Here is a 21,077-nt window from a genome sequence, read left to right as displayed (position 1 = left end):
CAAACTAGAGGGGGGAGAGGGGGGGGGGGGGAGTTCGCACCCTAACCCGGAATGAGGACGGTACGGACCCGAATGGTGAGTGAGAAAGCACCCTCAAATGATCACTCCTTCACTTTTCACAACTTAACCCTTTCACTGCCACACAACAGCAGGTTAACCCTTTCACTGCCAGGGTTAGGGGTTAACCCTTTCACTGACATACTACAGAAGGTTAACCCTTTACTATCACACTACCGACGGTAATGATAGTAAAGGGTTACCGCTTACCGGTAACCTTCTGTAGTGTGGCAGTGAAAGGGTTAACTGTAGACTGGTACGAAATGGGAGGAGGGTGAAGTAATGCCAGGCTATAACTAGAGATGAATATGAATCACTTTGTACTGTCTGGGGGGAGTGGGGAGTCAAAAAAACAAACAAAAACAAAACAACTGGAATGGAAAATAGAGCGTTCGCACTCGATTTCTCCAACACACACACACACACACCCTTTGGCAACCTTTCAAACTAAAAGGCCTTTCATCATCAGGTCAAACCTGTGGGTGTTCCAAACATCAATAAATGATGTGCTGGATCAGTGGTTCTCAACATGGGGCCCGGGGTGCTTGAGGGGTTCCAGCGGGCCGGGTCCTCAGAAAACGACACTTCATGTTTTAGAAGTGAGTCCAATGAGAATATAGTATAAGAGTGACTATTCTGACCATATGACTCACTCTTTCCACTGTTATTATATAATTCACATTGTAATCTGGGTGGTGTTTATCAGGGGCAAGATTTGAGATGTTCAGAATAGGTATTGTGTAATACAAACACATCACTTTATGAAGGTAATTGACTCCCAGTAATGTAGACATCGCAGTCATAATGCACCAACGCCTCCTCATGCTTGCCATGTTGACAAATTTGACCAAATTGACAAAGACTGACTTCATGCATATTTATTTTTTATCTTAGTTCATTTTGTTACTACACAATATTGTTGGTTTTTTAAATTTTTAAATTTCAGTTAACTAAAATGTTTTAGTTGCAGTCTTACCAGGCTTGGTGGGGTCCTGTTGGCGCGGCAGCCCCAGAGAGATGGAGCCCACAGAAGTCTTGGTCCCCTCAGGCCCGTAGATGGCGTGGGACGGCAGGTAGGTGCCAGGAGTTCCCTGAAAACAGCAGGAGAGGTCAGAAATACACGGTCAAACAAGGACATGGGGACCGAGCGACATCAGGGTTTTCCCCTAAACAATGGTATAGGGGCGTAGCGCCAGCAACCTCATGTGTTTAAGATAAACACATTTTTATTTTAGTTGGGTTTTTTTTGGCAGTGAAAGCTTCAGGCCAGCTTAGAAACAGACACATCATTGTCTAATATCTCATTGCTCGGTCGACTGTGTGTGTGTGTGTGTGTGTGTGTGTGTGTGTGTGTGTGTGTGTGTGTGTGTGTGTGCATATGTTTTCGTGTTCAACATTAAACTATTGTGCAACCTTATACATACATATATATATATATGTATAAGGAGGGATTTACACTTATTACTGTACATTTTACTGTATATTTCTGTATCCCGGACCGTATTTTATTCTTTATTCTATTTTATTCTTATTTTTTTATAATATATTCTTATTTCTATTTTAGTCCTATTGACTACTAAAATGTTTATTGTTGTTCAATGTGAGCGATCTGTAGTGCTGAATTTCCCTCGGGATTATTAAAGGATTTCTATTCTATACACTGTACTTAAATAAATAACTTTTATTCTATTTCTATTATGTTTTTAAGTTGCAGGAAATTAGAGCAAATGGCCCTTTTCTTTGCCTCCTGGATGGAGGGAACAGCCCCCCTCTGGACCACCCCCTATTCCACACTCAGCACCATCTTGATTGATTGATTGAAAACTTTATTAACAGATTGCAGAATGGGTACAATACAGTACGGCTCAATACACACAATTGTTAAGGGGATGCAGACCAGAGAAAGACTTTAGTCTTGTTTACATCAGGGTCCCCCATTTTCAATTCATCAGGACATATATGACATACATGACATACAGATATACAGTACTGCTACATCTATACATTTATGACAACAACATTGTGATACAAAAAGAGTCCAGAAATGTTTGAGAATCCTGGGGAAAGCCATTGAGCATCAGTGGCAGGACAGATAACAGTTAGTGGGTTTTTGATTAGATCGTTCAAAATGAGAAGCCACCTTAGATGAGGGCTTTACCTGGGATATGGAGCCGCCCTGGATGAAGGAGGGCTTGTCCGTGGGCTTGGAGGTGGGAATGAGTGGAGGAGGAGATGGAATGTTGGCCGGTCGACTGTGCCTGCTGAACGTCACTCGGACTCCATCCGGCAGGCTTTGGACCAGCTGGTTGGGGGCCGGGTGGAGGACTGGAGGGGAAGAGAGAGAGAGAAGCAAGAATCAAACCATGACTACTTCTCTGTGGAGAGTTACGGTAACCCTTTAGAGATGAAGAACAATATAAGTCTATTTTTTTTAATTGTCCTTCCTTTGCAGGTCATAGATCCAAATGACTCAAGAGTGAGACTGCAATACAGTGAGACAGCCGAAAAGTACTCAATCTTAACTATGAATGTAAGCAACGCTTATAATCTGTTCATCTGAAAACGGTCTTATACGATTATTCGTCTCAAGGGTTCAGGTGATATTGGACTAAAAAGCAAACAAACAAGGCCCCCCCCCCCCCTCTCTCTTTCTCAAAAGCCACATGTGAAATGACATCACAAGTAGAGTAACAGACTAGTGTCACGGACTGTGAGCTCACACGGGAAACCGACGCTCTTCTGACAGCGTCTCAACTATCCTCTAAATGTATTTTCTTCCCGTCAGACACCGCAACTCCAAAACCAGTCGACAACAACACAGCCGTTCAACCGAGCCCTCCGCTTCACACCAAATAGTGGAGGATGGATGAGGAAAACACTTGAGCGTCATCTGGATGCAAGACTGAAGCAGTGAGTGGTGAAAACACACAGTGGAGTTCAGTTCAAATAATGAAGCTAAACCCCTTTGTCCCATCATGAGGTCAGATCTGCTTCTCTGTCTGCTGGGGAGCAGAGAGGAGACTGTGAGAGATGGACAGACTATGGATTGTGCGCGCGCGCACACACACACGCACAGGAAGTGACCCGCCAGGCAGGAAGAACCCTTCCTTTCCGGCACTTTACCAAATTAAAAAACAAATGCAAATGGCTGTGCGAGAGTTCCTCCAGCGGGCTTCCATGGCCGTGTCTCCTGCTGGCTTTACGTAGTGTAAGATAACAAAACCAGACCCTCCATGACGGAACCTAGATATCCCCCACTGTGTGTATGTGTGTGAGAAACAATACAAGGAAATCTGGTGGGAGGGTGTGTGTGGGGGGGGGGGGGGGGGATTACCCCTTCCCCTTGATTGACAAGGCCCATCTTCCTATCGCTGCTGTGAGTAAGCGAGATCAGGCCTTCACTGCTGTCGAAGCAGGTACAGATATTTTTGTGTCGCTTAAGTACATAAATCAGATATCAAGTTTGTTATGGTTTCTTTTCCTAAACTGTGAAATCAATGGATTATTGTTGCATGTTGTTGATGAGAGTCGTTCGTTATTCTGCCATGATGCCCTAACAGACAAATACCAAGCAGGGCACTTTTGCCTAGAGGTCTCCGTTTTGACGGCATTACAGATTTTACCTTTATTCAGGGTTCCCACAGATCAAGTACTTTTCCAAGCACTATTTTTCATTTTAAAAGGGCATTTAAATGCAGTTTTTTTATAGAAAAGAAAATTTGATCCAATATTTATGGCTTAAAACCAATTTCTGACAATTAGTTACACTTTAAATAAAAAGATGCAAAACATTTTTATCATGGATGAACAAAACTTTCAATGCGAATGGTTGATTTGAATTTCAAGGACTTTTTAAGCACTTCAAGGACCTTGTGTGCACCCTGGGTTGGGCATCGTTTGGATTTGAACAATCATGCTTTTTGATACAGTTGAACCTGTAAATTAATGCATAGTTTGATTTGGTTTCTGTTATTAATGATTCAATAATAAATCCTATATTTTTTTTTACTGTAAATTACTATAACTGCAACACACTGTTATTGTAAGGCAGAGTGGTGGGTAGCTAGTAGGGGGGAAAATCGATACATAGTAGTATCGCGATATTTTGCGTGGCGATACTGTATCGATATTTAATTATTCATGAAAAAAATCTTTTTTTAGTTGTATGCTGGCGGAAGAAAACCTCGTAACTCCAAAAACCCTACTTTTCAGGAGATGAAAAAAACGAACAGGTTTGAGGGCGAATAGAGTTACGAGGTTTAGACAGATGATCGGTTTAATGCTTTCCCATTGTTTAAACTTTGTAAAACCACACACACATGGAGGATGATCTACTGAGTTAATTTATAAAATAATAAAGAAAAAATAAATAAATGGAGTTACGAGGTTTTCTTCCGCTAGTGTTTCCACACACACACACACACACGCACACACACACACACACACATGTGCATTCAGTTAAGTTGGAATATGACTGTAATACAAACAGTTCAGTTTGTCAGGTACATGCAACACAGATTACAGTGTTGACATCTGTCTGCTTGAGAAAATACCATGTTCTGCAATACAAATTATTGAAGTGAGATGAACAGACTGAACTTTCTTTTATTAGATAAAACATGTTGACAAAGTTTTACTTTGCAGTTGAAAAAAGGTAATAAATAAAATTTGATAAAAAAAATTAAAAAAAATCGCAATACTCAGTGTATCGCGATATATTTAGTATCGCGATACTATCGTATCGTGACGCAAGTATCGCGATAGTATCGTATCGTGAGGTCTCTGGCGATTCCCACCCCTAGTAGCTAGCTAGCTAGTTCGCTTAGCTCTATTCTTATGTTTGCTTAACTAAATGTTGGTGTTTTTAATGGGATGCAGCTATTTATGGGATGTGGTGGGGATTGATGTGTGGGGTGTTTGGGGGGACTGGCTGGGGGGTTCACATGCTTTCGAACAACACTACTTATTTTTTTTTGATCCACTTTTTTTCTCCTCTTTTTCTATTTTTCTCCCATCCCAATTCCGCTGTGCCAATTCTCCCCTCCCCTGTCTTGAACGTTGCTCGCATATGCCCCCCACTGGCCGGTTGTAGGGAGGATAGAAGCCTTGCATCACATGTTCCCTCCGATACATGTGGAGGCAGCCTGTCACATCTTTTCACCTGCCAGCGCGGACTCTCAGTGGCGAGGTGTAACGTGTGGGAGGCTCACACTACCCCCGCCATCTCCTGTCTCTGCTGTGCAGGCGTCCCCCAACCGACCTGTAGGAGTCGCTGTTTACAACGTCCAGATTACCACCCATCGACTCCCCTCCCGCTGACTCTGCCAATTGAGTTAGTATGACGGCCGGCCCAAGCCGACAGCCGGAGTCGAACCCGGTGTTTCTTGCGTTGGTGACGAGCGCAATGTCCACTGCGCCACCCAGCCGCCATACAACACTGTACTTCTCTTATGCCTATTCTTATGTCTGCACGTTCTATGTTGTCACTCTTTTATTGTCTTTTATACCTATTCTTATGTCTGCACTTTCTACATTGCACTACTTTTATTGTCTTTTATACCTATTCTTATGTCTGCACTTTCTACATTGCACTACTTTTATTGTCTTTTATACCTATTCTTGTGTCTGCACTTTATGCATTGCACTACTTTTATTGTCTTTTATACCTATTCTTGTGTCTGCAATTTATGCATTGCTTTGATTCCGTCAACTGTATTGTATGCCTATGTTCATTTTATGCTATTTGCTGTGAAGCACCTTGAGCTGCAATCCATGTAGGAAAGGTGCTATATAAATAAAGTTATTATTATTATTATTATTATTATTATTATTATTATTATTATTATTATTATTATTATTATTATTATTATTATTATTATTATTATTATTATTATTATTATTATTATTATTATTATTATTATTATTATTATTATTATTATTATTATATAAATAAAGTTATTATTATTGCACCACATACATCTTTCCCAGTATGGATTGTCCCATCACTGGCTTGGCAGGAGGCAACTCATATACCAAATAATACAGTACACTGCAGTATTTACATTCAACAAACAGTTTTTAGCAATTTGGTAAAGTATAACAGGTTTGTCATCTCACTGTTATAGAATAAAGACAAACGTTATTTAATTTAAACTTTTCGCGGCGCTTGTTCTGGTCCAGGACAGAGAGCTGTAACAATTCAACTCTCTCAGGCAGAAACTACGGTGGCCCGCCACAAAGTGAAATTAGGAACATATTTTCGGTGCCAAACCCTAGTCCTGTATTCCAATAATCTCAACGAGCACCACTTGCTTTATGAACGCATCACCTCAACTTGGTCTCACCAGCATGGACACAGAGTACTGCATTGCCCTAATGTGTCACAGTTAACGTTAACTCAGTTAACACGTGACGTTTCACATTCAATACCACGCTGTCAAACTGAATACACCTTTGCAAAAAGGGACAATTCAATCTCAATTCAAGTGCTCCACGGTTCTTATTACATTGATTGATCAGAACACAGTCTTCAAGGCTACAACCTTGAAGAGATCATTGAGAAAGACAGAAAGAAAGAAAGAAAGAAAGAAAGAAAGAAAGAAAGAAGCCCCTGAGAATGGAAAGCAACACAAAGAGAAGAATCCCCAGAAGGACAGAACGCAACATAAGTAGGACAAACAAACTGTTGACTGAATTCACCCGTTACATAGATTATGAGAGAACAGCCATCAATCTGACACCCAACACGGACTCAAGACTAGACCTCAATGCCGAATACCATTCCATTTCCACCTCGATTTTCAAAGAGGGAAAGGCTGGCCACTCAAAGCCAGCGGATACTCGGCAAAGGGGGAAGGGAAGATGGGGATGGGAGAAGAATCAGGAAGGAGCTGGTAGGAGAGGGGTGGAGGAGCGTCAGGCGGAGGCGGAGGAGGAGGAGGAGGTGTGTGCTGGTTACCTGGAGGCACACTGTAGCGGGAGGCATTGGGGTCGTTGGGGTCGGGTTGGGGCGAGGCCCTGCTCAGCTCCCGGGGGGAGAGTCGGTAGGGGGAGCCTGGCCGACCAGACTGGGCTTCCTGGTCCAGAGCTAGCTTCATTTCATAAGGCATGTAGGGGAAGGGCTTACCTGTGGTACACAGTACAGTACACCACCGTGAGCACAGAGGGAAAGACACGCTTACGACTAAAGAGACCAACCCCCACGCGCCCGTGTGAGGACGGAGCCAAACCGGATGAAAGTATTCCAATACGCGAGCGTAGGGACACTCCCCGCCGGCCACCGCGGCTCTGATACACACAGCGTACACATTATCGTATCAACAGAGCTCAGAGGCCCGCCGGCGGTCCGGACACTCTTTCCACAGCACTCCCCGACTGAAGTGCTAAAAAGCTTTTGTACAATCAAGCCGTTAAAATTCACTGTATTCCGCAAATGTGCCAGGATGCCCTTCCAAGCTAAGGGGCAGACGTGTCCGTCTGCCTTGAGGGGGGCAGGGTTTCCTAGTCCGTCATACACACCTTCAAGAGTCAACACAACCCCCCCCCCCCTCTGCTGCCAAAGGGCACATCGGCCGTGCACGCTCATCTCTTGGTTCGCATCTCGGGGGGGAGGGACAGGGTCAGCTAACAGTCAAGCTAACATCTTGTTCTTATTCTGGCTGAAGGCACGTTGCAGCAACAGTCCAGATAACTTTCCCATTTTCACCCCCCCCCCCCCCCGACACTGAACTGAAAATGGAACAAATGCATCGACTATAAATAAGTGCTCTGTTGTTAGGAACCTCAGGCAACCCTGGGGCTAACAACCAACTTGAACAAGAGATCAGATTGAGACAGAAATAAAAAGGGACAAAGAGGGAAAAAGGGTTGCGTGTTTCTCTCACCGTCCATCTCTGTCTAGTATGGCGGGGCTGTGTGTGTGTGTGTCTTACCCTCTCGGTCCAGTACAGTGTGTGTGTCTCACCCTCTCGGTCCAGTACAGTGTGTGTGTGTGTGTGTGTGTGTGTGTGTGTGTGTGTGTGTGTGTGTGTGTGTGTGTGTGTCTCACCCTCTCAGTCCAGTACAGTGTGTGTGTGTGTGTCTCACCCTCTCGGTCCAGTACAGTGTGTGTGTGTGTGTGTGTGTGTGTGTCTCACCTTCTCGGTCCAGTACAGTGTGTGTGTGTGTCTCTCAACCTCTCGGTCCAGTACAGTGTGTGTCTCTCACCCTCTCTGTCCAGTACAGTGTGTGTGTGTGTGTGTGTGTCTCACCTTCTCGGTCCAGTACAGTGTGTGTGTGTGTGTGTGTGTGTGTGTCTCTCAACCTCTCGGTCCAGTACAGTGTGTGTCTCTCACCCTCTCTGTCCAGTACAGTGTGTGTGTGTGTGTGTGTGTGTCTCACCCTCTCGGTCCAGTACAGTGTGTGTATGTGTCTCACCCCAGGGTTCGAAATTAACAGGGGCTTGGGGCAAAATGCCCTCGAATATGGACCAAATGCTCTCGAAAATCAGTTGAGGGCAAATAAAAGCCCCAGACAGTTTACTAATTATATATAATTATATATATGCTCTACAGTGCGAGCATTTCACTGGCATTTGTCCCTAAAAATATGTGTGCGCAAACCGGAAAAATCATTTACTCGCAGTGTGCGAGTGAAGATTACAAACTCTGTGCTTTTTTCGCTCCGCTGCTAATCGTTCAAAAACTACAAGTCCCACATTCCACAAGGCGCATAAACGTTCCAATCACAGTAGAGTTTCCTGTGGTGACGCGACTGGTTTCATGCGAGAGAAAGGACACGATAGATAACACAGTACGCGCTGGAAAAGAAAGTCACGGCAAGTTCTACATTCAGAATCAGACAACGCTAAAAATTCAGCCAGCCATGAAGCCCATTCATTTTTATTTTGAGCGAAAGAGGAATCTGGCGAGGCAGCTAATGTTACCGAGGCGGATAGCGCTATATTGACGGCTGATAACGCTAGCGAAGTTAGCACACGCACATACACACACTGTGGGCCAGCCAGTGACTTCGGTGGTGTGTGCTATTGCACAGATGCGTGTCCCGTTCCCGTTCCCGTTTGCACACACACATACACACACGCGCACATACAGTAGTAAGCCATAGCTGTCAACATTGGGATTTTAAAATAAGGGAGATTTCCCCGCGAGGGAGGGGGGTGGGGGGTGAACGGGGGGTTGACACAAAGTGCCATGGGGCCCCTAAGGGGGTTTACTACTGTCGTTTTATTGCATATCATCCATTTGAATTGCGGTCGCTTTTGTTGAGTACAGCCATTATGTCAGCCCTCGGGGGGGGGGGTCCCTACTGGCAGGGGCTCCAGGCTGCTGCCTGTCGTATTCACAGCGGGTAATGTAGCCTTTTTAGTAAGAATTGCAAAATATAGTCTATTTGCCATCCCATAGAGCCCCATTGTGAACCCGGAAATTTCGGAACCACCAGTTTTATGATGGATATGGATAGTACGGATCCCCAGCACTCAGAAACTGCCGGATGCTAAGTTGTAAATGTTGGGCAACTTTTTTTATTTGCATAATTAGCACACATTTGCATAATCGCCTAAAAAGGCCAAATCTCAGAAACTACTTGATCAATTTCAACAATGTTGGAGTTGTTTTGGGGGTTATTCGGGATACTGAATCCAGTTATTATACTTGAGAAGAAAAAAAGTTTCAAAATTGCAATATTTACTGGAATTTACCAAATTTTGGTGCCATTTTTTATGAATTTTCTGTTTATAAATGTTTCAGAAGATGCCGAATTTATAGATAATTTTCATGGAATGTTCAATTGTAAACAGAATGATAATAATAATAACAACTTTAATTTGTAGAGCGCCTAATAGACCACTACACTTCTGCGTTACATTACAATTGGGGAGGAGATTGCATTTGTCCCTAAAATGAATGAATGTGGATGAGAGCCGTGATGTAAGTGGTTGCATTCCTAATCGATCAGAACTAAATCGGCAGAGAAAAAGCCCATTTTTAAGCACCTATTCCCCATGCACATGCGCAGATTGCCCACGGATTGTGACGCCACGCACACCCGCCCTGGACTGTTCCATCAGAGGGGCGAGCTTAAAAATGGGCTTTTTCTCTGCCGATTTAGTTCTGATCGATTAGGAACGGGTCGCGCCGTGTTCAGGAGATTCAGGCGCATACAAGCCTATTCGATCATGTCTCCAGCTCCCCCACAGCCGTAGCTGCAATCACTTACATCACGGCTCTCATCCACATTCATTCATTTGCTCCCCCCGCTATCTCCTCCCCGATTTCAGAATCCCGGAAGACTATTGTTGATGAGTTGTTATCAAGAGCTGGCTACAATCCAGGAACAAAGATACAATGATAAACCACTATCCATATCTTCCTCATTCCTGGTTGTGTCTGTGTGAAATCACTCCCCAAACAGTTTCAAATGTTCTCGAGGTCATGTCCTACAAAGTATCCTCTATACAGTCTGCCCCATTGTTCTGACCAGGATTATTACGTTCCTTTTGGCCTCCTTGCTGACGTGGACGAGAAACCCATCTATAGGCCTAGTTATCAAATTCTTGGTTTGGAATGGTTTTGCACCTTGTGGGTAAATAGTAAATAGTATAAATTATAGCTCAGTTGTAGCTGTAACAGAATAATTGTATTAACTATTATTCAATAGCGTTTCAATTATAATGAATTAAATAATTGTATAAAGAATTTTCCATGTTCTGTCATCTAATAATATATTCCATTACCTTTCCTATCTACAACATACAAAAGCAGCTTGACAACCGATATCCTTTGCGTCTAGTAGGCATGGGCCAATGTGTGATTTTGGTGGTATGTGCACAGATGTTTAGCCCTTAGTATGCACACGCACAGTATAATATGCATGTAATAAATAGTTTGTTAATAAACTGTGTTACTTGAAACATTTTCACTGTGCTCCTATTTTTCTTTTTAGATTTTATTTAGGAGCACATAGCTCCTTGGGAGAAAGGTTAGCATAGAGCCCTATACATGGAGACATTAACATTACGTTATCAAACATAGGGAGGAAGACTGTAAAAAAATACAATGTTTTATCATTTTTATGTACATTTTCATCATAAATATTCTGTGCCCCCGAAATACAAAAAAAGCCCCCGAAAATCAATTAAGGGGGGCAAAAAAAAAAAACCAATAGTGTGTGTGTGTCTCACCCTCTCGCTCCAGCAGGGTGGGGCTGTGTGTGTGTGTGTGTCTCACCCTCTCGCTCCAGCAGGGTGGGGCTGTGTGTGTGTGTGTGTGTCTCACCCTCTCGCTCCAGCAGGGTGGGGCTGTGTGTGTGTGTGTCTCACCCTCTCGCTCCAGCAGGGTGGGGCTGTGTGTGTGTGTGTCTCACCCTCTCGCTCCAGCAGGGTGGGGCTGTGTGTGTGTGTGTCTCACCCTCTCGCTCCAGCAGGGTGGGGCTGTGTGTGTGTGTCTCACCCTCTCGCTCCAGCAGGGTGGGGCTGTGTGTGTGTGTGTCTCACCCTCTCGCTCCAGCAGGGTGGGGCTGTGTGTGTGTGTCTCACCCTCTTGCTCCAGCAGGGTGGGGCTGTGTGTGTGTGTGTCTCACCCTCTCGCTCCAGCAGGGTGGGGCTGTGTGTGTGTGTCTCACCCTCTCGCTCCAGCAGGGTGGGGCTGTGTGTGTGTGTCTCACCCTCTCGCTCCAGCAGGGTGGGGCTGTGTGTGTCTCACCCTCTTGCTCCAGCAGGGTGGGGCTGTATGTGTGTGTGTCTCACCCTCTCGCTCCAGCAGGGTGGGGCTGTGTGTGTGTGTGTGTCTCACCCTCTTGCTCCAGCAGGGTGGGGCTGTGTGTGTGTGTGTCTCACCCTCTCGCTCCAGCAGGGTGGGGCTGTGTGTGTGTGTGTGTCTCACCCTCTCGCTCCAGCATGGTGGGGCTGTGTGTGTGTGTGTCTCACCCTCTCGCTCCAGCAGGGTGGGGCTGTGGGTGTTGAACCGGGGGCAGCCCAGGGCTCGGCTGCGCTCCAGGTCTCCCTGCTGGTCCTGCCGCTGCTGGTCCTCCTGGTGGGCCGACTCGTGCACCGCCTTGATCTGGTGCTGGAGCATGGTGAAGCCGCTGAGCGGGGCGCTCATGGGCACGCCGCCGTAGGCACCACCGGGCACACCGCCGTAGACACCGGGCACACCGCCGTAGCCACCGGGCACACCGCCAGGGCCGTAGGCACCGGCCACCTAGAAGTGAGTGAAACCCCCGCCGAATGAGTTCCGTTTACAAGACATGGACAGAACCGTCTAGAGCAGTGGTTCCCAAAGCTCTCCTCGAGGCACCCCAGCCGTTCCATGTATTTATATTACGTTACCATTGACTCCTGTAAAGTGCTCGCTGTCTCGTCAATGAAACATAATAAGAATCGGTAGCCAAAGTAACAAAAAAGGTTTAATTATAATTACCATGGTTGAAGGTGAAGGGATAACATAAGAATGACGACAAAAACCACAGGACTGTACAGACAGGGTCAGCCACCACACACAGGGGAGAACAGAACAGTTATGCACAAGGGGATGACGAGACAAGAAACACCTGGGCTGATTACAGATGGATACACCTGGAAGGGAAACAACAAAGAACTACAATATACAGGGTTCCCGCAGACATTGCAAAATGAAATTCAAGGACTTTCAAGTACTTTTCCCAAGCACTATTTTTCATTTTAAAAGGACATTTTAAAACTAAAGGATACAATTCACTTTTAAATGCTGTTTTTATAGAGAGAAAAAAACGTATCCAATAATTATGGCTTAAATTTAAATTGGTAATTAAACCAATTACCAATTAGTTACACTTTAAATTAAAAAAAAAATGATTTTTTTTATCATGGACAAACAAAATTTCAATGCAAATGGTTGATTTGAATTTCAAGGACTTTTTAAGTACCTTGTTAAAAGATTTGCTGTTTTCAAGGAATTCCAGGCCTTGATTACTTTAACTTTACACTTTAAGCACTTCAAGGACCTTGTGCGAACCCTGAATATAGTATCCTTTCATGCATGGAACGCCCTCCACCAAGACATTAAGAGACTCGGGAGGTGGGATAAGGGTGGAAAGGAATCCCATCCTGATGATGACATAAGAGCAAAATGGCTGCCGTGTGAATATGACAAATGGTGGTTCGCGAATAGTGCAAAATCACTTTCCAGTGATGCCGAAATAGCCATTTCCCCCACTAACTAGTAGGCACGTTTGGCTAATGTTAATGCTTACAACTCTTTCAGTTTAGCTAAATGGACGTTCATTTCAGGAGTCGTCTCGCCCTGCCGTTCTGCCCTCTCCCCAACAGAGCTGTTGTAATGAGTGTCGTTGTAGACATAGTGCTGTGTTGTTTCCAAAGCAAGAGTGTTACTTTAGGTCAGAGCATCAGCCCCCAACGCCCCATCCCAGTCCAAACGTTCTGTTTATATAAATGACATTGTTCATCGAGTTTGGCGGCTCCTTCCTCCACTAGGCTGATGATGCAATCCTATAATCCAGTTGCCCCCCCGTTTGTATTTAAATTCTCTTCATTCTCTTCATCCACTGCGTGTTGAAGTCTTTCCCCACGCCAGACCACGTGCTAAATACCAGAAAATACCCTGTGGCAAGAAGTGTGTTGTCTTTGCCTAGTTTCCTTTAAGAGTACTTGGCTACATGCCTTGAAAACATCCTATCCCCGCATCGTAATATACAACACTGCAATCAAAAGGTCAAAGCTAGGATTGCCTTGAATTTTTATATCATGATCCGTCCTCCTACGCTCCCTCGTCCTAACAGGCCAATTTCAATGATCCTCTGCCCCATGCTGGATAATGGTGGCAATGCTTACACAGGATGGCCTTGATCCGTGAGATGTTATGTAACCATGTTCTGTAAAGACACATCATTACAATCAGGATTTCAAGGTAAGCTGGCCTCCTTTGCATTCGCAGCAAAAATAATAATAATACAAAAGAAAACTGGTTCACACCATCTTACAAAACATTATTTGGTCTGGAAAACTTGGAATAGCATACACACCTGCCACTCACGATAACTGATTTATCAGTGGCGTCTTGTAAACTGTTCCTTTGTTCCTCACATTTTACCCATTCATTCACACACAGACGGCGGAGGCAACCATGCAAGGCGCCAACCTTCTCATCGGGAGCGATTAAGGGTTAAGTGTCTTGCTCAAGGACACTTCGACACACTGCCTGGGAGGAGCAGGAATCAAACCGGGAACCTCCGGATTACCAGACGACTGCTATACGCAGGGCCGGATTAACGACCGGGCCGTATGGGCCGCGGCCCTAGTGACGAGGGGCCTCCAAAAAAACTAAGTGTGTGTGTGTGAGGCCCCCCCCCTTTTTTTTTAAAGTGACATATAAAAACGCCACTGTGTGTGTGGGGGGGGCCCTCCACAAGAATCTGGCCCAGGGGCCTCTGAATTCTTAATCTGGCCTTGGCTATACGGTACCTCCCGAGCCACTGTCGACTCCATCCAGACCTTCTCCCCAATATCTGCACCTGCTTCTTTTGGCAGTAAAATTACTTCTTGCCCCATCTGTGCTAATCACGTGTGCTTCTATTCTGGTCTCTTACTGCTGAATGTCATCCGACGATACTGGAGATGTTGCAGGATCAACAAAAGAGGGCAGGGTTTGAGATGGGTTCATTGTTCCGCCTGGCTAAATAATAATAAAATATTATGATACATAAAAATTATAATAATGACTGGTCTGTTACCAGGGAAACCCAGGAGAAAAACTCCCAACAAGGCCATTGAGAAGCAAGTAAATGGGATTTAGGGAAAATACTGATCCAAGGTCACATCACACAATTGAAAGTTGCGACACAAATGTGCGTTAACGCAGCTGCGTACCGGCACAGAAATACCACGTCAAGATAGTGATGTTACAGCGTTCCCAGTCTCTTATGGCAGCCGCCGCAAACTGGCACAGATGTGTGGCCATGGCTTCAGAGGTAGGTTAGTGGAAACGAGAGATGCTCTCACCCTGCCTCTCTGAATAGACACGGCAGACGGAACAGAGTGGGTTGCTATAGTGACTGACCATGGGCGGGATGGCGGCGGCGCGCTGGTGTATCTGCTGCATGCTGAGGTGAGGCTGCTTGGAGGACACCAGCACCGTGCCTGGGGGGTTGAGCAGAGAAGGCTTGTCCATAGTGAACATTCTGAGGACAAGAGAAGGAAAAAAGAAAAACAAATCCATCAGACTCGCTCCGACGGTGACCCACAACGTGTTAGTAACGACGACCATAGATATTATAAAGACTAGACGGTGGCCATCTTGCTACAGTTAACTACTGCTTTAAGGCGAGTGATCTGCACAAACAAAAAATACTCTTTAACTGGCTGAAATCTTGACGGATTTACAAACGGTTTTTGGTTTATTACAAATGTTATTAACGTGGCTATGATTCATGCATGGAAGAACTTTTATGTAATATAAAAAAAAATTATTCATATGAAAGTCCATTATAAGTATGCAGTATGATAACTACATCTGACGTTTTTAACAAACCAAACGGTTGAAAATTTAGCAAGCTATGGTTATTTCAATAGTACATGCACTATAGACATTCATGTTGTGAGTGGGCGTGCTGCCCTGTGGCAAGATGGCCACCCCACCATGTGGCAACATCAGTCTCCGTTGGCCAGCAGCGCGGGAAGGTGAGTCATTATATATATCTATGGTAACGACGGCCAGATATATTGATCAGATCAAATTCTGCATGCACCCACCTCTGTCTTTCAGGTTCGGCCTCCACGTCCTCGTCGGCGCTGCAGGTGGCACTGGAATCATTATCGGAGTGGAGCTCCCTCTGCCTCTCGCCGTGGTCCCCCTTGTCTCCCTTCTCCTTGGCCTCGGGCTCCATCTTCACCTGAACCTCTCCGGTGTTCATGTCCACATCCTGGGGCTCGCTCTTGGGATGTACCTGGCCCATGTAGCCCGCTATCCGGGCCCTGTCGTCCTGAGAGCCAGGCTCACCCTCCGGGCTCTTCTCCTGCTTGACGCGCAGCTCCCCGTACGGAGGCTCCGGCCCCTTCCCGCTGTTGGCCTGGCCTTTGTCCAGCTCGGAGCACTGGCCCTCTCCCGCCCCGCTATCTGGCCTCTGGGAGTTGGCGGACTTCAAGGGGTCCACCTGGGACGGGGAGGGGGCACTCTCTGTGTCAGAGCTGTTTTCACCGCCTAAGGAAACACAAAGAGGACGGGGGTTAGTAAAAGTCTAACAACATACAAGATCTAATGTAACCAGCACAGGTAATGTAATGTAACCAGCACAGGTAATGTAATGTACAGTAACTACCACAGGTAATGTAATGTAACCAGCACAGGTAATGTAATGTAACCAGCACAGGTAATGTAATGTACAGTAACTACCACAGGTAATGTAATGTAACCAGCACAGGTAATGTAATGTAACCAGCACAGGTAATGTAATGTAACCACTACGGGTAATGTAATGTAACCACCACAGGTAATGTAATGTAACCACTACAGATAATGTAATGTAACCACTACAGGTAATGTAATGTAACCACTACAGATAATGTAATGTAACCACTACAGGTAATGTAATGTAACCACCACAGGTAATGTAATGTAACCACCACAGGTAATGTAATGTAACCACCACAAGTAATGTAATGTAACCACTACAGGTAATGTAATGTAACCACCACAGGTAATGTAATGTAACTACCACAGGTAATGTAATGTAACCACTACAGGTAATGTAATGTAACCACCACAGGTAATGTAATGTAACTACCACAGGTAATGTAATGTAACCACTACAGGTAATGTAATGTAACCACCACAGGTAATGTAATGTAACCAGCACAGGTAATGTAATGTAACCACTACAGGTAATGTAATGTAACCACTACAGGTAATGTAATGTAACCAGCACAGGTAATGTAATGTAACCAGCACAGGTAATGTAATGTACAGTAACTACCACAGGTAATGTAATGTAACCAGCACAGGTAATGTAATGTAACCACTACAGGTAATGTAATGTAATGTAACCACCACAGGTAATGTAATGTAACCACCACAGGTAATGTAATGTAACCACTACAGGCAATGTAATGTAACCACTACAGGTAATGTAATGTAACCACCACAGGTAATGTAATGTAACCACCACAGGTAATGTAATGTAACCACTACAGGTAATGTAATGTAACCACCACAGGTAATGTAATGTAACCACCACAGGTAATGTAATGTAACCACTACAGGTAATGTAATGTAATGTAACCACCACAGGTAATGTAATGTAACCACCACAGGTAATGTAATGTAACTACCACAGGTAATGTAATGTAACTACCACAGGTAATGTAATGTAACCACTACAGGCAATGTAATGTAACCAGCACAGGTAATGTAACCAGCACAGGTCTTTCCAGCACATTATCTGCTCCCCACACTTTACCAGGTGATCATTCATTGTCCCTACTTGGGTGGAAAAACTGGTTTGGCATATCTCATTTAGCTACTGCTGATCTCCTGATGGCTCCACCATCAATTTATGCTTATTGGAGAATGCCGCTTTGCTAAACTAAACCTCAATGACCTCTCTGTGTCAACCCAAGCCAAGGCCTCAATAACCCTGTTGCACTTGTCCTGCGATATCCATTTGTCTGAGTGCCGACTGCATAGAAATGAGCAACTGTATTAGATGTCTGTCCCCATGTTTGAATTTAATCCTCCTCATCTACCGCCGCAATTCGAAGGGTCAAAGTGGGTATCAAACAGGAGGGAAGACTGTGGCTGCCAAACAGAGAAGGTAAAGACGACTTTAAACTGTTAGAGTAATCCAGAAAGATTTTATTGCACTGAAAAAAAAGTCAAAATATATATATACGGTACTTTTTTTTTTTTTGCAGCCTAATTTTCATAGCCTAATTGATGTAAAAGATGCACATGCTACTGTTTGATTTTTTTAGATTTTTTTTTTAACCGGTTGATGCTGTTATTATAGGCTACGATGGTGAATGGTGTCATTTTGATTTATTGTCGGTCAGCTGAGCCGATCAACGTTCTGAAGGATTATCTGAAGTGCCTATTTATGTGCTTTGATTTGAATGATCCATTCTATTAAAAAGAATAACTGAATTTAACTGAAACTGAACATTTTAACTGAATTTAAACTGAAACAGAAAATAATTAGAATTGTCTAATTATTCGGTCTCAAGAACAGTAGGTGATTTTGGTCAGTCGTGCACGTGACGTGACATCCCTACTTTATACGTGACAAATACAAGCAAACGTGAACTCGCTGTAGGAGCCGCCCCTGCCATCCCTGTGACGGTGCCACTGCCTCCTCAACGGACCGTGCAGTGGGTGTCCAGTGTCACCAAGGATCGTGTGTTACCTCGTCACCCATAAGTATAGAGGATCTGTCCCCTGGGAGACTTCCGTCCTAAACAAAGGAATTCATGCAGACACTGATGACCACCGAAAGAGGCCCAGATCAATCTGAACGCACACTATAACCTACTTCCCCCCCAGCACACGGCAGGGTGTTTTGGTCATCGCATTTGAATGCATAGAAAGGGCCTTTCCTAAAGTGTATCATGGCAATTTTCTAAGCACCTAAGATGGCTTACATGGATTTTCCTTTCATCATTATTGTCATACACATGAGTATTTCATGTAGGGACAGTGCACAAGACTGACGCCGGATTTATGCTAAATCGAGATGGCACTGTATGTAGAGGGACACACGGTGGTTGTGGAGGCCTTCCATAGTTCTTCTTCACGGAACAGAGAGGGGGGACAGGGTCGTCATTCGTTGGACTCCTATCAGCTAATTAGGGCTGTACTGAATGTCATTTTTATTTTTATTTATTTTTACATTCGAAGCTTCTATTGAACTTTTAGAATGAAGCTTTGAATGTCTGTCGTCATATTTTATGACATAATCATAAACAAATTAAAAAAAAAATATTAAAAAATCCTCAATTCAATTTTAATAAAGTGATTAATCTGATTAAATTAGACTTTTTTTTAAAAATTATAATCAACTTTCTTTAATGAATATAACTCGTCAGTTTCGTCAACATAAATAATCCAATAAGGGCACGCCACACGGTTGGTACGAAAGTGATGGTGATGTCTTGATGGAGCGCCGAGCGCCAAGCGGATGCAGATAGGCTACATCATTTATGATAAATGTTGTATTAAATCTTTTGACGAGTCATATACTATAATAGTATAATACAATAATAATAGTGTGTAGCCTAATCTTTATCTGCAACTGTGAAGAAAAACCCCATTGGCTTAAACAGAATGAATAGACACATACATTCTTTTTTTTATAAATACAAATAAATCGAATGTTGATTTAGAATTCGAACGTCAACATTATTAATAAAGCTTCGAAGCTTTGAACTATTCGGTACAGCCCTACAGCTAATCATGTCAATGTGGACCAGTACAGAGCAGCTGCATGGTAACAAGGTCTGGAGCACCCACACGAGCCCTGTGCCAGCTACCGGAGTCTCAGCAATTGGGTTTATAATACCTGGGAAGTCAGGTGATCGTTTTAAGACCCGCCTGGTTCCGGACACAACGGGCCCTCATTCTCGAACGGACTTACGAGAGAACAGTTACGAGCACAAATTTCATCGTAATTCCACTTGCAAGCTTCTCCTGGACGATTTTGGCATTCTCGAACGGTTCCTTTTCGGGAATTTGCTTGTAGCTAAGAGCAGGATTTATGAGCTTGGGAAGGAAGTCTTAAATAGAACAGGCTGGTGTGCGCCCGTGTTCTTAAGGGCTTCATTTGGGAGAAATCATTGGCGATTGCGTTCACGTCGATTCTAAAGACATCCTCGGAATTAAATATTTATAATAATAATAAAGATTTACAATATTTGTATCATTAACAATTACGTTTGACATTTATAGTCATCATGACTCGACAAGGCATCGTGATGTCAGAAAATAAGGAGGCATATGGGTACTGTAGTAGACCTCAGGGTCTGTTCATCAGAGCTGGCTGACGTACTTGCTGACATTTACAACTCGTCACTAGCACAAGCTGTTGTGCCAACCTGCTTCAAGACCACCACCATCGTGCCCCTGCCAAAGAAAAACACTGTAACCTGTCTGAATGACTATCGTCCCATTGCACTCACCCCAATAGTGATGAAGTGTTTCGAGAGGATAGTCATGTCACACATCAAGGAGACCATCCCAGACACACTGGACCCTCTGCAGTTTGCGTACCGTCAGAACCGGTCCACTGAGGATGCAGTCAACGCTGTCATCCACACCACCCTCACCCACTTAGAGGGCAAGGACACCTATGCCAGACTATTATTCATCGACTGCAGCTCTGCATTTAACACGGTCCTCCCACACAAACGCTCTGCTAAACACCTCACTGTGGGTCTGACACCGGCTCTCTGTAACTGGGTGCTGAACGTTCTTACAGACAGGCCCCAGTCAGTCAGAGTCGGCAACCGGACATCAGGCACAAAGGTTCTAAGCACAGGGACCCCCCAGGGCTGCGTGCTGAGCCCCCTGCTGTACACCCTCTTCACACACGACTGTGTGGTCTCCCAGAACAACACCAGTATCATCAAGTTTGCAGATGATACTACAGTCATCGGACTGATCACTGGGGGAGCTGAGGCAGCGTACAGAAGGGAGGTGGCGGAACTGGTGGCCTGGTGTCAGGACAATAATCTCTCCTTGAACGCAGACAAGACCAAGGAGATGATTATTGACCCACGGAGGAGGAGGAGGAGTGTACAGCATACACCTCTGTACATAGGTGAGACGGAGGTGGATAGGGTTTAAATTCCTCTGTATCCACATCAGCGAGGACCTCACCTGGGTTCACAACACCCAACATATAATTAAAAAATCCCACCAACGACTGTACTTCCTAAGAAGGCTGAGAAAATTTGGCATGCCATCCAAGATTCTCAGCAACTTCTATAGAAGTACGGTTGAGAGTGTCCTTTCCTTACCAGCTCAATCACGGTCTGGTAT

At 44.5% G+C, this 21,077-nt stretch overlaps 1 protein-coding gene across 3 annotated transcripts in view; it reads right to left on the bottom strand.

The window, feature by feature from the left end:
- The window catches only part of ncor1 (nuclear receptor corepressor 1), a 237,585-nt gene that overhangs the window by 50,402 nt on the left and 166,106 nt on the right, over nt 1–21,077 (bottom strand). For 2 of the 3 annotated variants that reach the window (XM_084320851.1, XM_084320852.1), the window contains exons 21-26: nt 15,803–16,250; nt 15,111–15,231; nt 11,984–12,257; nt 7,016–7,183; nt 2,216–2,382; nt 1,034–1,148 (exon numbers count right to left, since the gene is read on the bottom strand). In XM_084320851.1, coding sequence (XP_084176977.1) covers nt 1,034–1,148; nt 2,216–2,382; nt 7,016–7,183; nt 11,984–12,257; nt 15,111–15,231; nt 15,803–16,250 — 1,293 coding nt within the window. The remainder of the gene's footprint in view (nt 1–1,033; nt 1,149–2,215; nt 2,383–7,015; nt 7,184–11,983; nt 12,258–15,110; nt 15,232–15,802; nt 16,251–21,077) is intronic. The other variant, XM_084320853.1, reaches the window with a different exon arrangement.

Source organism: Notolepis coatsorum, assembly GCF_963971535.1.
Source record: "Notolepis coatsorum genome assembly, chromosome: 8".
Classification (NCBI taxonomy): domain Eukaryota; kingdom Metazoa; phylum Chordata; class Actinopteri; order Aulopiformes; family Paralepididae; genus Notolepis; species Notolepis coatsorum.
Note: the sequence above shows the minus strand (reverse complement) of the source record. Positions and strands in the feature narration are given on the sequence as shown.